The 12,455-nt window shown below is 44.8% G+C and overlaps 1 protein-coding gene across 1 annotated transcript in view; it reads right to left on the minus strand.

The window, feature by feature from the left end:
- Positions 1 to 12,455, minus strand: part of PDGFRL (platelet derived growth factor receptor like) — a 46,650-nt gene that overhangs the window by 7,124 nt on the left and 27,071 nt on the right. Inside the window, exons 3-4 of the mRNA XM_061177445.1 lie at positions 4,827 to 4,978; positions 310 to 603 (exon numbers count right to left, since the gene is read on the minus strand). Of these exons, the coding sequence (XP_061033428.1) occupies positions 310 to 603; positions 4,827 to 4,978 (446 nt within the window). The remainder of the gene's footprint in view (positions 1 to 309; positions 604 to 4,826; positions 4,979 to 12,455) is intronic.

Here is a 12,455-nt window from a genome sequence, read left to right on the forward strand (position 1 = left end):
GTGCCCCAAGCTCCGGCTGGAGAGCACGGGAGGATGACATGGGGATCTGGGATCCCCATGATCAACCACACGGAGGCAGGACCAGAGTGAATGCTGCAAGGACTTGAAGAGAAGGGAGTCGGGGGGAGTGGGAGTTGGGTTGGGGTCACGGGCAAGGAAGTAGAACGTTCTAGAAATGGCGCTGCTGCAGAGAAGCCTTTAAGAACAGCATTCTGTGCCTAATTTCCCTCCATAATTGGGACCAGCAGAACCTGATGCTGACCAGCTGGAAGTGACTCAAATCTCGGCCCTGGAGGGGAGTGGGCTTACCTTCTGCATAGAGCAGCTGGTACTTGACAGAGATCTGAGACTTGCCCCCGACCTCCGCCTTGCAGTAGACCACCCCCTGGTGGTCGGAGTGAGGTTGCAGATACACAAAGCCTCTCTTCATATCATAAACGATGTCTGTTCCGTTGGCCTGGATCTCCTTGGCCGGGAACTCCCTGTGGAGCGTGACTTTGGCCGACAGGACAGTCACTCGACAAGGAACCACAGCCTGTCTGTCCGGGTTCAAGTAGACGACATCAAAGTAACTGGGAGAAGGTACAAAGAGTTCTCCTTTCTCTGCAAAGGGAAAGACACAGGCTCATTTATTCTGGAGAAACAAGGTAAGAGCACTTAAAGGGATTCTTATATTCAGGGCACAAAGATGAGGGCGGATTGGCAATATACTCGGATCATGGAGTCCTTATGAATTGAAAAGGCTATTTTTAAAAATGCTTTTCCTTTTTTGGAAGAAGGATGTTACTTCCCATCTTCTTAAAGGAAACAAAATAGGTATTAGTTCAAGCCCAAATCAGGCCCATTGGCTCGTCCCACTGAGGAAGCAGGGAAGGAGGCCGATTTCCTTGTGTTAAGAGCAGTTTTAGCACCTGTGAACAACGTGCTGTGTGTCTAGAGAAGTCAGCCCCACGGCCCTTGCTTAGTATCGGCCCGTTGGGAGGAATTTCCTGGCTCAGCAGAGCCTCTCTGAGACGGGCCCAGTGAGGGTGCTGGTGTCCTCACAGCCCAGAGGACTCGTTCCTGGCAAGGTCAATGGAAAGGGAATCAAGCAGGGACAGATGAGGAACCCGCTGGTCTCAGGCTCTGGGCTCTGCTTGGCTGCCACTGGGCTGGGGAGCTTCAGCCATTTACTTACACTCCTGTTGCCTTTGAAATCACTCTGCATGTTCTTTAAGCTCTAGATGATGGCATTTTTCTCTTACAGAAATGAGGACTGGTTTATCCATATGTTCTTCAGGACAGTCAAGGGACTCTGGATTGGGTTTGGGGGGCTTTGTTTTTTGTTTTGGGCACGGCACATGAAATACTTTGTTTTCTGGATCATTCTGTGAGAGATTACACAAATGTCTAAGAGAAATCTTTGAACTGAATCACACCTCAACATTTATTAAATTGTCTCCCATGTTTTCCTACAATATTCCCGAAACAATTATTCTTGGCTTTCTTCACTAGCCTTTGTGCCCCAGTTGTATGATTTTTTTGTTTTTTCGGTTGGGGACAGAATTCCTGGACACAATAGCAAATGTCTTCACGGGCCAAGAGTTCTTTGGCTCTGAGTGCCAGCTTCTGTAACATGGAATCATGGCTTCCTGAGTCTCCATCTTTTGCAAGACTTTCCATCAGTCTGGGTGACTTGTGCCACTTCATGATAAACTGACTTTCAGGCTCAGGCGAGGGCACCTTGATCAATGTCGCACCTAACACCCCTGTGTTCACACAGAATAAGTCCGTGTGGCCTTGAATGTGTCACTTCATCTCTCTGTGCTTCAACATCCCCATTTGTAAAGAGGAGAATCTGGGGCAGATAGTATTAAAGATCTCTTTTTAGCAAACATATTTAAGGAATGTATGATTGTCAGATTCAGAAACAACTTTTGTTTTAAGGTTTTATGGAGGAATCTGAACCAATGAGCAAAGCCAGTAGAAGAAGTGAACAATCTGAACTTCAGAACACAAAAATGAGGTCTTACTTCCTGTACTATAATCCATGCTTTGAAAGAAGTGACCACAGCAGTTGCTTTAACAAACAGAAAAAAATATGTATTTGCCAAGTGAATGGAGTAAGCAAGGCTGCAGGAAGAATATATGAATGAGTAAACAAATTATTATCTATAAGTTAAATCTGTCAAATTTTCATTTATTCATCACTTGACATTTATTAAGCATGTACTACATAAATTATTAATTCATTTGATTATTGTAACTTGAAAAATAATAATACTTAATTTCCTTTAAAATAAAAAAATTATTTGCCATCAGTAGATTCCATCTACCAAAAAAAAGTATGTTCAAGTTTATATTTAAAATTATAGATCACATATGCCCCCCACTCAAAAAAATTAGTTAATAGGCTATAAGCTAAAATCCAAATTATAACAAACTCCACATTTGGTAAAGTGCTTGTTAATGTGGTTTTACTACATTTGTAAACTGGAGCCCATGCCTTTTACTATGAAGAAGCCCTACTGCTGGTAATCTCCTCCTCCTTGATCTGGGTAGTGGTTACATATGTACAGTTCCCTTGAGGATCATCCACTGAGCTGTAGAGTCATGATTTGTGTATTTCCCTTTGTATACATTATACTTCAATATAAAGTTAGAGAGGGGGGAAAAAACCCTCTGAGAGCCTCCTGGATGCAGATTAAATATAACATGTGGCAGTTGCTTAATCAAAAATTGCACAAATTAACCACAGTCAAAAGAAGCTTCACAGTGTTTGCAATCAAACCGTAGGAAACATAAAAACATAATGAATGCCAGACGTTTCTCTGTGTGGGTGGTAGGGAAGCATATGTTCTGAAAGACTCCAGAGCCAATAGCCTCCATTACAGCCCATCTTGGTTTTCCAAACCCACCCAATGCCTGAAAAGACACATTACTAAACCTTAATACCGAAAATCCAACTAGACTCCTAGTGCTGAGGAATAAGAAAACGATACAACGCTTTAGGTCACGTCCCTGATCCAGGTTTCCTGAAGGTTGAAATAAATATTGATTTTGTTCAGCCTTCCTTTGATGCACTAAAGGGCTTCCATAAGTTAAGAAAGAGGATCTACCTCCAGAACTCAGAGAACCTATGACCCTAGTGAGATAGTCTGCTCGAGGCAGGTCTTCAGTTCAAAACCTCAGCTCCAAAAACCACTATTTGGGGAAGACATGACAGTGCTAATCACGGCAAAGAATTTTCATTCTGCAATTTGAAATATGGTATCAGTCCTTGTCCAGAACAACAGGCTCTGTTAGTCTTCATTAGTTGCCTTTTCTACTGCTGCTTCCTGGTGTCGTATCATACTAAGGGCACATGGGCACTTCTGGTTGGCACATTCCAGAATGAGGCTCAGAAGTGATGGCCCATGAACAACTGTCAGCAATTCTCACAACACCATTTATGCTAGCTCGTGTGTGCCTGTCAATCTGTCCATCACCTTGTCTTAAAAGTGGGTTAAGGCAGTAAGAACATTGGATCCTGGATCAGAAAAACGGGGTTTGACTCTTTACTCCGCCACCTGAAGTCATGGAACGTGGAACAAATCACCTTGCCCTGTTGCGTCTCAGCATCAGCATTATTATTTCTAAAACAGATAATTAAGTAGTTCCTACTTACTTCCTCATGGTATTGTGGAAATGAATGAGAGGCATGGGTTTCCAGGATTGCAGACCACTCATCTGCTTGCCAGAGAGGAGCTCTTTGGGTAGGAGGGGAGAATGTATGAGATTTTGCTAAAGCATTCATTAATGGCCAGAGCCTAAGGTCATTTGAGTTGTAGACCTAAGTCACTGCGGCAGCCCCTGCCCAGACACTAAGAAAGCCTCCTGGCTTCACCTGAAATGCCTTGGACAACAGCAGCACTAGGGCATAGCATTTGAAAGATTCCTGAAAGCTGTCCCTGACCTCTGAGCCTTGCTGGAGAACGTCTTCCTCCAAAGTTTAGAATTTAGAGATCTCAGCGGAGGAAAGAGGCTGGCAAGCCACTCTGCAGGGCCCGTTTCTCCAAGTGCAAGTTCCACCTGGCAAACCCAGATCTGACCCTGCAGGGGAGAAGAGCTGCATATTTTCAGGCACCTCACTTGGATTCAGGCATCAGGATTGGAGCCACACAGGCTGCAGGTGTTGGAAACACTGCCCCAAACCTCAGCTCATAGTACTCGCAAAGACAAACGCGAGGAGGCCTTTAGCCAGGCACCCTATGACTACAGAGCTTCCAGAAAGGAGCTCATCACAGATTCTGAGAGCACAGTGACCGGAAGTCTACAGCAACGCTGTGCAATAGAGCTTTCTGTGATGACGGGTGGTCCTCTGTCCCCACCGTCCATTAGGACAGCTACAGCCACATGTGCCAGTGGAGCACTTGAAGCATGGCAAGTGCCACCGAGGAACTGAGCTTTTAGCTTTAATGTTAACTAATCCCCATTTACATTTAAAGTCACACATGTCTAGTGGCTACCATATTGGACAATGCGGTACAGACTCTGGAACCAGACAATTCTGGGAGCAAATCCTGGTTCAGCCACTTATTTGCAGTCTGACCTGAAGGACTTACTTAATCTCTCTAAACGTCGACTTTCCCATCGGGGAAAAAAAAAAAAAAATGATATTAGTACTGACCCTGAAGGGTTCTTGTGAGACTTACATGAAATAATTGATGTAAAGCATTGAGCCCAGAGCCTGGCAAACAGTGAGCGCTCTGATTGTACTTATTTGATGATCAGCAGACAGTGGGAACCTTTAATATGGACTAAGTCCAGAGGTCTGAAGAGTTCCACTAACGCAGCCAACCTTTTACCTGTAAAAATGATGTAGGTGGAGCCCGTTTTGGCCTCGTCCCTCCTGCAGATGTAGCCGTTGCAGAGCTGCCCCCAGCAGCTGAATTCACCCGTGTCGGCCGCGGTGGAGTTGACCAGGGTCAGCTGGCCGTAGCGCTCGTGCTGCTTCACACTGTCAACAAGAGCAAAGCCGGGTCGCGGTGGGGCTGGGGCCTCGCGCCCATCTCTCCCTGCTCCATCATCCTCGCAGATAAAGCCCCAGCGGCTCCAGGCAGAGCGCCCTTTCTCAGATGGCCCTGACTAATAAAAGAGTGTATTTGGGGAAAAGTGTGTTGGGGCGGGGGTAGATGGCGGAGGCAGAGAGAAAGGCCTTTCCTAGAAGGAAGTCACGTTTTCTAAGGAGAAGACATTCTCTTCAACCTCAGGACTGGGGTTTCCTTAAGTAAAATCACTGGTGCATTGCAACGCAGCCTCACAAGTTCAGCCACAAAGCCTTGGGCAGGCGTCTTGCTTTCAGCTTTTGTTTCTCATGAGTTTATTTAAATAGCAGTCAACAGGAATGAAAGCACATAGCACTATCCAGGATGCAAAACCTCTTTGATCGATAAGAATAAGGCTCTGAATACAAGCTTGGAATCTTTGAGATGCTACATTATGAAAAATAAAAACTTCCCTTTCAGGAAAAAATGCATTGGTTGCTGAGATGCGGAGCCCCTATCATGCACCCACCTCTGGTCAAGTATTTAGAGCTTTTGGGCACTTCTCCTCTGGCCTCACACTATTATTTCTACTTTTAATTCTCATTTTTTAATCTCTTGTATTTTTATCTTGTTGCATACGAATATATTTGCAAACCCCTTCAGGTCCATTTTGAAATGAGGAGAGAGAAATATTTATTATTATTAAACACTAGTATTAGCTGACTGTCATGGTAATTAATTGTATTATATTATGTTAGGAACCCAGATGTGTCATCCTCGGGATGGATGCCCCGCCCCCGACCATGGCCTTGGCATGTGAGGATGCCAAAATAAATGGTTTCAACGTGAGGATGCACCTCAAATCCCCTCTGGGATCCACATACTTCTCTGACGTAGGTGAGATTCTCCTGTGGTAGGTTGCAGTAACATCAGCACGGCCACCACTTTCAATTCAGCACACAGCAGAATGTCTCACTGATTGGCCTTCAACACAGCCTGTTCTGGTCTCTGCTGAATAGCTGCTTTGCCCGCCCGTTCTGCCAGGAGATGCTCTGTACTCCCACTCCCTCAACTGCCTCCTTTCAACGGAACGGAAATCTCTCCTCCTTCAGGAAGCTTCTAATTAGAACCAACTCAGAAATCTCCCTGCTTTCTCCCAGTGATGTAATTGGCTCTGTCCTCTCACCCCTCCGATACCTCTGGCTTCCTGTTATTACAATGGATGGTGAAAACTTAGGGGGCACGAATAGTGCCCTATTTGTTTTATATTCCCTAAGCAACAAATCTGTGCACAGTATAAAGTTTCTCTAGAAACAAGGGGACTGAAATGAAATTGAACATCAATGTTGGAACTGGAAAGAACCTTAAAAAGCAGGAATCCAGCTCCCAATTTTGCATATGAGGAAACTGAGCGTCAGGAGCAGAAGGGACTCCCCTGAGACCCACAGCTGGAGAACAGCTGAGCAAGACTGCCTTCCTCGACTCAATTAAGTATGTACCCAATACGCATTCATTAGATGATAAAATGCAGACAAAGTACTGCATGCCATGCCTGGTTCACTGTATCTTCCTAATTATATCTTAATTACATATAACTGCAGGTTAGTAGTAGTTATTGTGAATACTACTACAACAATGAAAAATATGCACACCCAACATTGGGGATGGCTAGCACCGCAAATAAAAACCAGTAGCCCAGGGCTTCCCTGGTGGCGCAGTGGTTAAGAATCCGCCTGCCAGTGCAGGGGACACGGGTTCGAGCCCTGGTTCAGGAAGACTGCACATGCCGTGGAGCAACTAAGCCCGTGCGCCACAACTACTGAGCCTGCACTCTAGAGCCCACGAGCCACAACTACTGAGCCCACGAGCCACAACGACTGAAGCCCGCGCACCTAGAGTCCGTGCTCCGCAACAAGAGAAGCCACCGCAATGAGAAGCCCGCGCGCCGCAATGAAGAGTAGCCCCCGCTCGCCGCAACTAGAGAAAGCCCGCGCAGCAACGAAGACCCAATGCAGCCAAAAATAAACAAATAAATAAATTTATTTTAAAAAACCCAAACCAGTAGCCCTCAAGGATATTACAATCCAGCTGGGGAGCTAAAACTAAAATACATGAAAAGATGAGAGTGTAACTAAAGCGCTGCTCAGAGCAAGAGCAGGAGGAACTCTGAGAAGCGATGCGTCACTGTGGGTGGAAGAGGCTGAAGGCAGCTTAGAGGCGGCGGCAGGACAAGCTGGACTTGGAAAGGTGGAGGTGGGGGGACAGCAGGGGCTGAGAGACAGCGAGCTCGCTGGCTCCGGAGCACACAGCCCCACGGGGCTGGGAGGGACCTGCTCTGCTCCTTTCACTGCCGTGTCCCTAGTGCATGGTGGGTAGAAGGCACTCAGTGATGATTTGGGGATTTAATCCATTAATTACAGAAGGAGATGGAGGGAGGGGGTTGGAGTCACAGGGCATGTGGTTGAGAACGGCGAGAGGGGTACACATTTCACTCACCAGGCAGCAGGGACCGCCCTCTGTTTTGGAGGTGGGAAGCACTGGGCCCACCTTAGCCAGGGTACGAGTGGAGAGAACAGGCATGGGGGAGGCAGGAGGAAGAGGGAGAGGCCGTTACTGGGGTGAACAGCAAGCACTGGGGCCAGGCTGGGTGTTGGCGGTGGAATGGAAGTGAATACAAGGCTTGTTTTCTTGGGGAAGATTTACGACAGACTGGGTATAAGAGGTGGAAGAAAGACACATGAATAATGACCACTTGATTTGTATTTCCATGCAATGGAAAGAATGAGGTTTAACTGACTAAGATGGAATAGCTGAGAAGAGAAAGGAGATGCGGGTGACCAAATAACAGATTCACTACTGGAGAGTTTGAATTTGTGATAAAATGTGGGTCAGGTAAGTGTGGACGTCGTGTGGTGTCATTGGAAATACAGACCAGGCACAGAGGAGGTAAAACAGCTCTAGATTTGTATCTGGGGGAATCGTCTACAGTGGGTACAAGCAGGAGCTAAAGGAATGAATGAACTCAACAAGGAAAAGTGTGGAGAAGAAAGAGAAGGCTGAGGACAAAATCTAGAGCCAAATCAGGGGGCGCATAGGAAAAGAAGAGGTAGTGGAGGGGAAAAGTAGAATCAGCAATGAAAGAAGAATCAGGAAAGGGCATCATCAAGGAGAAAGATTCAAGAAATTGATGGTTAATGCCTTTCAGAGAGATTCATGACCACATACCCACACACTTCATCTGGCAGAATGAAAGTCTTTGGCAACCAAAATAGTAATTTCAGTTGTGAGGATGGAGCTTGATTTCAGCAGATAAAAGATGAAAAGGTGGACAGAAAATGAAGGTGAAAGTCTTCCCAGGTGTAACATAACATCCGGCCACATTCCCTATAGAGCTCAGACCCCGGGGTGCAAAATCAGTAAGTGATCAATAAATGTACTGAGCACCTCCTGTGGGCCCAGCATGTACTAGCGCTGTGGTGATAGAAATTGTAAGATGCCATTCCTACCAGGAAAGAAACTGCGCACATAAAAATGTAGCACTTGGGGCTAACCCCACCACCATGCTGTATCTTTAGCAGGATTGGGGGTGGAAGGAAGGAAATGCACTGGAAAACATTTCTGGATTTTTCCACCCCCTCTTCTCTGTAAACAATGTAAAACAGGAAACAAATTATTTAGCAGGATTACAGTTTAAATGCCTGGATTTAAAATGTCCATTTCTGCTAATGGGCTCACATAGTCCAAGCAGCAGGCTATCCAAGGGGTTGGGATGTGACCTCAGGCCTCTGGGGGTAGAGTCGCCACCACGAGGTGAAGACGAGTATTCACTGAGCCCTGCAGAACCCGGTCCCAAGATGCTTCAACCGTAGACCCTCCCTCCTCCTGTAACTACTTCACAGATCCCTGGGGATGGAAGAAGTGCAAGATGTGAAGTTTGAGTGGAGCTTTTAAAAAAAAGGTGCTGCAAAAAAAACAGACTCACAGACATAGAGGACAGACTTGTGGTTGCCAAGGGGGTGTGGGTAGGGGAGGGAAGGGTTGGAATTAGCAGAGGCAAACTATTATACATAGAATGGATAAACAACAAGGTCCTACTGTATAGCACAGGGAACTATATTCAATATCCTGGAATAAACCATAATGGAAAAGAATATGAAAAAGAATATATATATATGTATAACTGAGTCACCTTGCTATACAGAAGAAATTAACACAACATTGTAAATCAACTATACTTCAATAAATTTAAAAAAAACTAGAGAATCACTCTGAAAAAAATAAAAATAAAAAGAGGTGCTGCAACAAATTGCCCCCCCAAAAAAGTAAAGTTAAGCAGAATTTACATTAATTGGAGGCAGCTCTGAACACCCCAGCACATCAGCTGACCCCAGACATTTTTATTCCAAACCAGCACTTCCAGACTTGACCCACAGTGAACTCTGATGGACAAGTCCAGGTTTCAAAGAGTATTTGTCCAAAATTTAGAATTGTGTGTATGTGTGTCTTCTAATGGGCTACCCTGGCCTTTACATACACAGCGTCCGTCCCCATCGGTGGAGGCTGGAAACTTCGTGTATGTAGCCCAGCCTACTCTTTTCTGGAGGGGACCATGTCATGGGATGGCACAGAGGAGGGGACTGATGGCTCCCAAAGTCAGGGCCCACTGTGTATCTCACCTGGGGAAGTGACCAGGTGACAATGGTGGGGTCATCCACGCTCCTGTCCTTCCCCCAGACTCTATAAGACAAGCGTGGGAGGTGAGCCCTGGGTTCCAAGATAATCAGTTCATTGGTTCCATAAATAGTCAATTAGTGCAAATGAAATGGGAGTATCGGGAGGAGAGAGGCAGGGACACAGTGATGTCTGAAGAGTTCCCTGCTCTCAAGTTCCTTCATGCAAAGTGCCCTGGGCATTCCAAGGAGGGTGAGCAGGACAAGCTTCAAGACAGAGAGTTTCAACATGCACCAAATAGAGGGTGTGTGTTTCCCGGGAAGGAGATCCCTGAAAGGAGACCAAAGGCAGGTTCAATTCGTAACAAAGAGGGTTGGGCTGGAAGGCAGGTGGCCAGAGGACTGGGGTTCTCACATGAGGTATAAGATCATGGACTTTGGAGCCACACTGATAGGATTCAAATTCCAGCTCCACCATGACCTTCAGACTCCTTATCTAGAGCTCACGCCTTCCAGTCTGGCTACACCTACAGACTCCTAGTAACAACAACAATAATACCTAACACTTATGGAGGGCATTAGACTAAGCTCTTCAAGTTCGTTCAAGACTTAGATCAGAGCCTGGCACAGAGTAAGAGCTCAATATATTTTAGACGTTGTTACTGTGACGGGCCTCACGACCACATTAGGATGGAGGTACTATTTTCCCCCTTTTATGATGAAGACACTGAAACTTACAAAGTACTTTATCCAAAGTCTCCCAACTCTAAGTGGTAGAGCTTCTAATCTAGTGTCATATAGACTCAGGTTACGAATGTTTGTAAATGAAAAGGACATGGATTTCCATCCTACCGAAATGAAATGAACAGAAGGAATTTTGACTGAGAAATGGTGCCTCTATCTAGCTGGTAAATCTTGTTAAATATTGTCACACACCCCCCCCAAAAAACTCCTCAAACCTGAAAGATCTGATTAAATTAGCTCAGTACTATTCATGATACCCCATTTTCTATTTAAATGGACAATTAGCTATTCAGCAAGTTGTTGAAGGAAACAAGGGCAGCAAAACAACCAGTTATTACCATCATAACTGACAGCACCCAAGGTACACGTTACTCTTTCTCAATCCCATGGGATGGTGATGACGAAACTATGACTCATAATTAAAATCTAAGTAGTGCTTAACACGTGGTAAGTACTGTTTTAAGCCCTTTGCACATTTGGACTGATTTCATCCTCAGAACAGCCCTGAGAGTTAGGTGCTATTATTATACCCATTGTCGTAGGTGAGCAAACTGAGGTTAGGTAACTTTCCCAAGTCAGTGTTGGAGTCTCAGGAGGAGTAGTTGAAGGTCAATTTAAATGACTTTCCTAGGGCCACCCAACTATATGATCCCAGATGTTCTGCCTTGGGAGACTCTGTGATGACTTCATTGCATAAAACAGAAAGGTAAGGAGGAAAGTGAAAAGATGTAATCAAACCTAGAGACTGTCATACAGAGTGAAGTAAGTCAGAAAGAGAAAAACAAATACCATATGCTAACACATATATATGGAATCTAAAAAAAAAAAGAAAAGAAAGAAAATGGTCAGAAGAACCTAGGGGCAAGACGGGAATAAAGATGCAGACCTACTAGAGAATGGACTTGAGGATACGGGGAGGGGGAAGGGTAAGCTGGGACAAAGTGAGAGAGTGGCATGGACATACACTACCAAATGTAAAATAGATAGCTGGTGGGAAGCAGCCACATAGCACAGGGAGATCAGCTCGGTGCTTTGTGACCACCTAGAGGGGTGGGATAGGGAGGGAGGGAGAGAGGGAGGGAGATGCAAGAGGGAAGAGATATGGGGACATATATATATGTATAACTGATTCACTTCGTTATACAGCAGAAACTAACACACCATTGTAAAGCAATTATACTCCAATAAAGATGTTAAAAAAATAAAATAAAATAAAGATGTCTTCCAAAAAAAAGAGGTAATCAAATATCCTCCTTATTCAAATAACATTCATTTCAGAATCATAAATTATTTATTAGCTTCTACTACATACAAGGAACGGTGCCAAGCATCAAGGGAGATAAAGATTAGTGAGTATTTGCTTGTCATGTTTCAAGTGTGTATACAGGGCCTGTGTTTACTCTAAAGGCTCCTTTTAAGAATGTGTCAGAAAATAATTGCTCCACCATATGCTGGGAGTGGAGCCACATCAACAGAGTACAAATCCTGGGTAAAATATATCAAAGCTCCAGTTTATGACCAAAAAAAAAAAAGATGAAAAGAAATATGTATGAGGAACTAGTAGAGAGCCAAATATGTAAACTGAGGAACTTCAAAGTGAATATAGTTCCAATATCAGAAATTAAGCTGAAATACATCTATCTATCTATCTATCTATCTATCTATCTATCTATCTATCTATCTGCATATCTGAATCCTATCCAAGGACCTACTCAAAACCCTGGCAATATAACTACAGTATTTCTATCCCAACAACAGCTTACGTGAATGTATATGAAATGTGACTTGGGTCTTTTCTATTACAATGACTTATGCCAGATTCCCCTGTGCTATTTAAAAAGAAGTTATAGTAGGCATTTTTCAACTGCTTCACAGGAGCTCACATTCGTGATGTCCCTCCAGCCCTGCCAGCCTCTCTCTCATTCTCCAGGTCCTTTCCTGGACACCCACCCCACTCTGACCGCTGTACTGGAATGTTCCCTTTCTCTTCTCACCCCACCTCTTCCAGCCTGCTGGCGGCATCTCTCCTTTTTGC

This window comes from Eubalaena glacialis, chromosome 20, assembly GCF_028564815.1.
Source record: "Eubalaena glacialis isolate mEubGla1 chromosome 20, mEubGla1.1.hap2.+ XY, whole genome shotgun sequence".
NCBI classification, from domain to species: Eukaryota; Metazoa; Chordata; class Mammalia; order Artiodactyla; family Balaenidae; genus Eubalaena; species Eubalaena glacialis.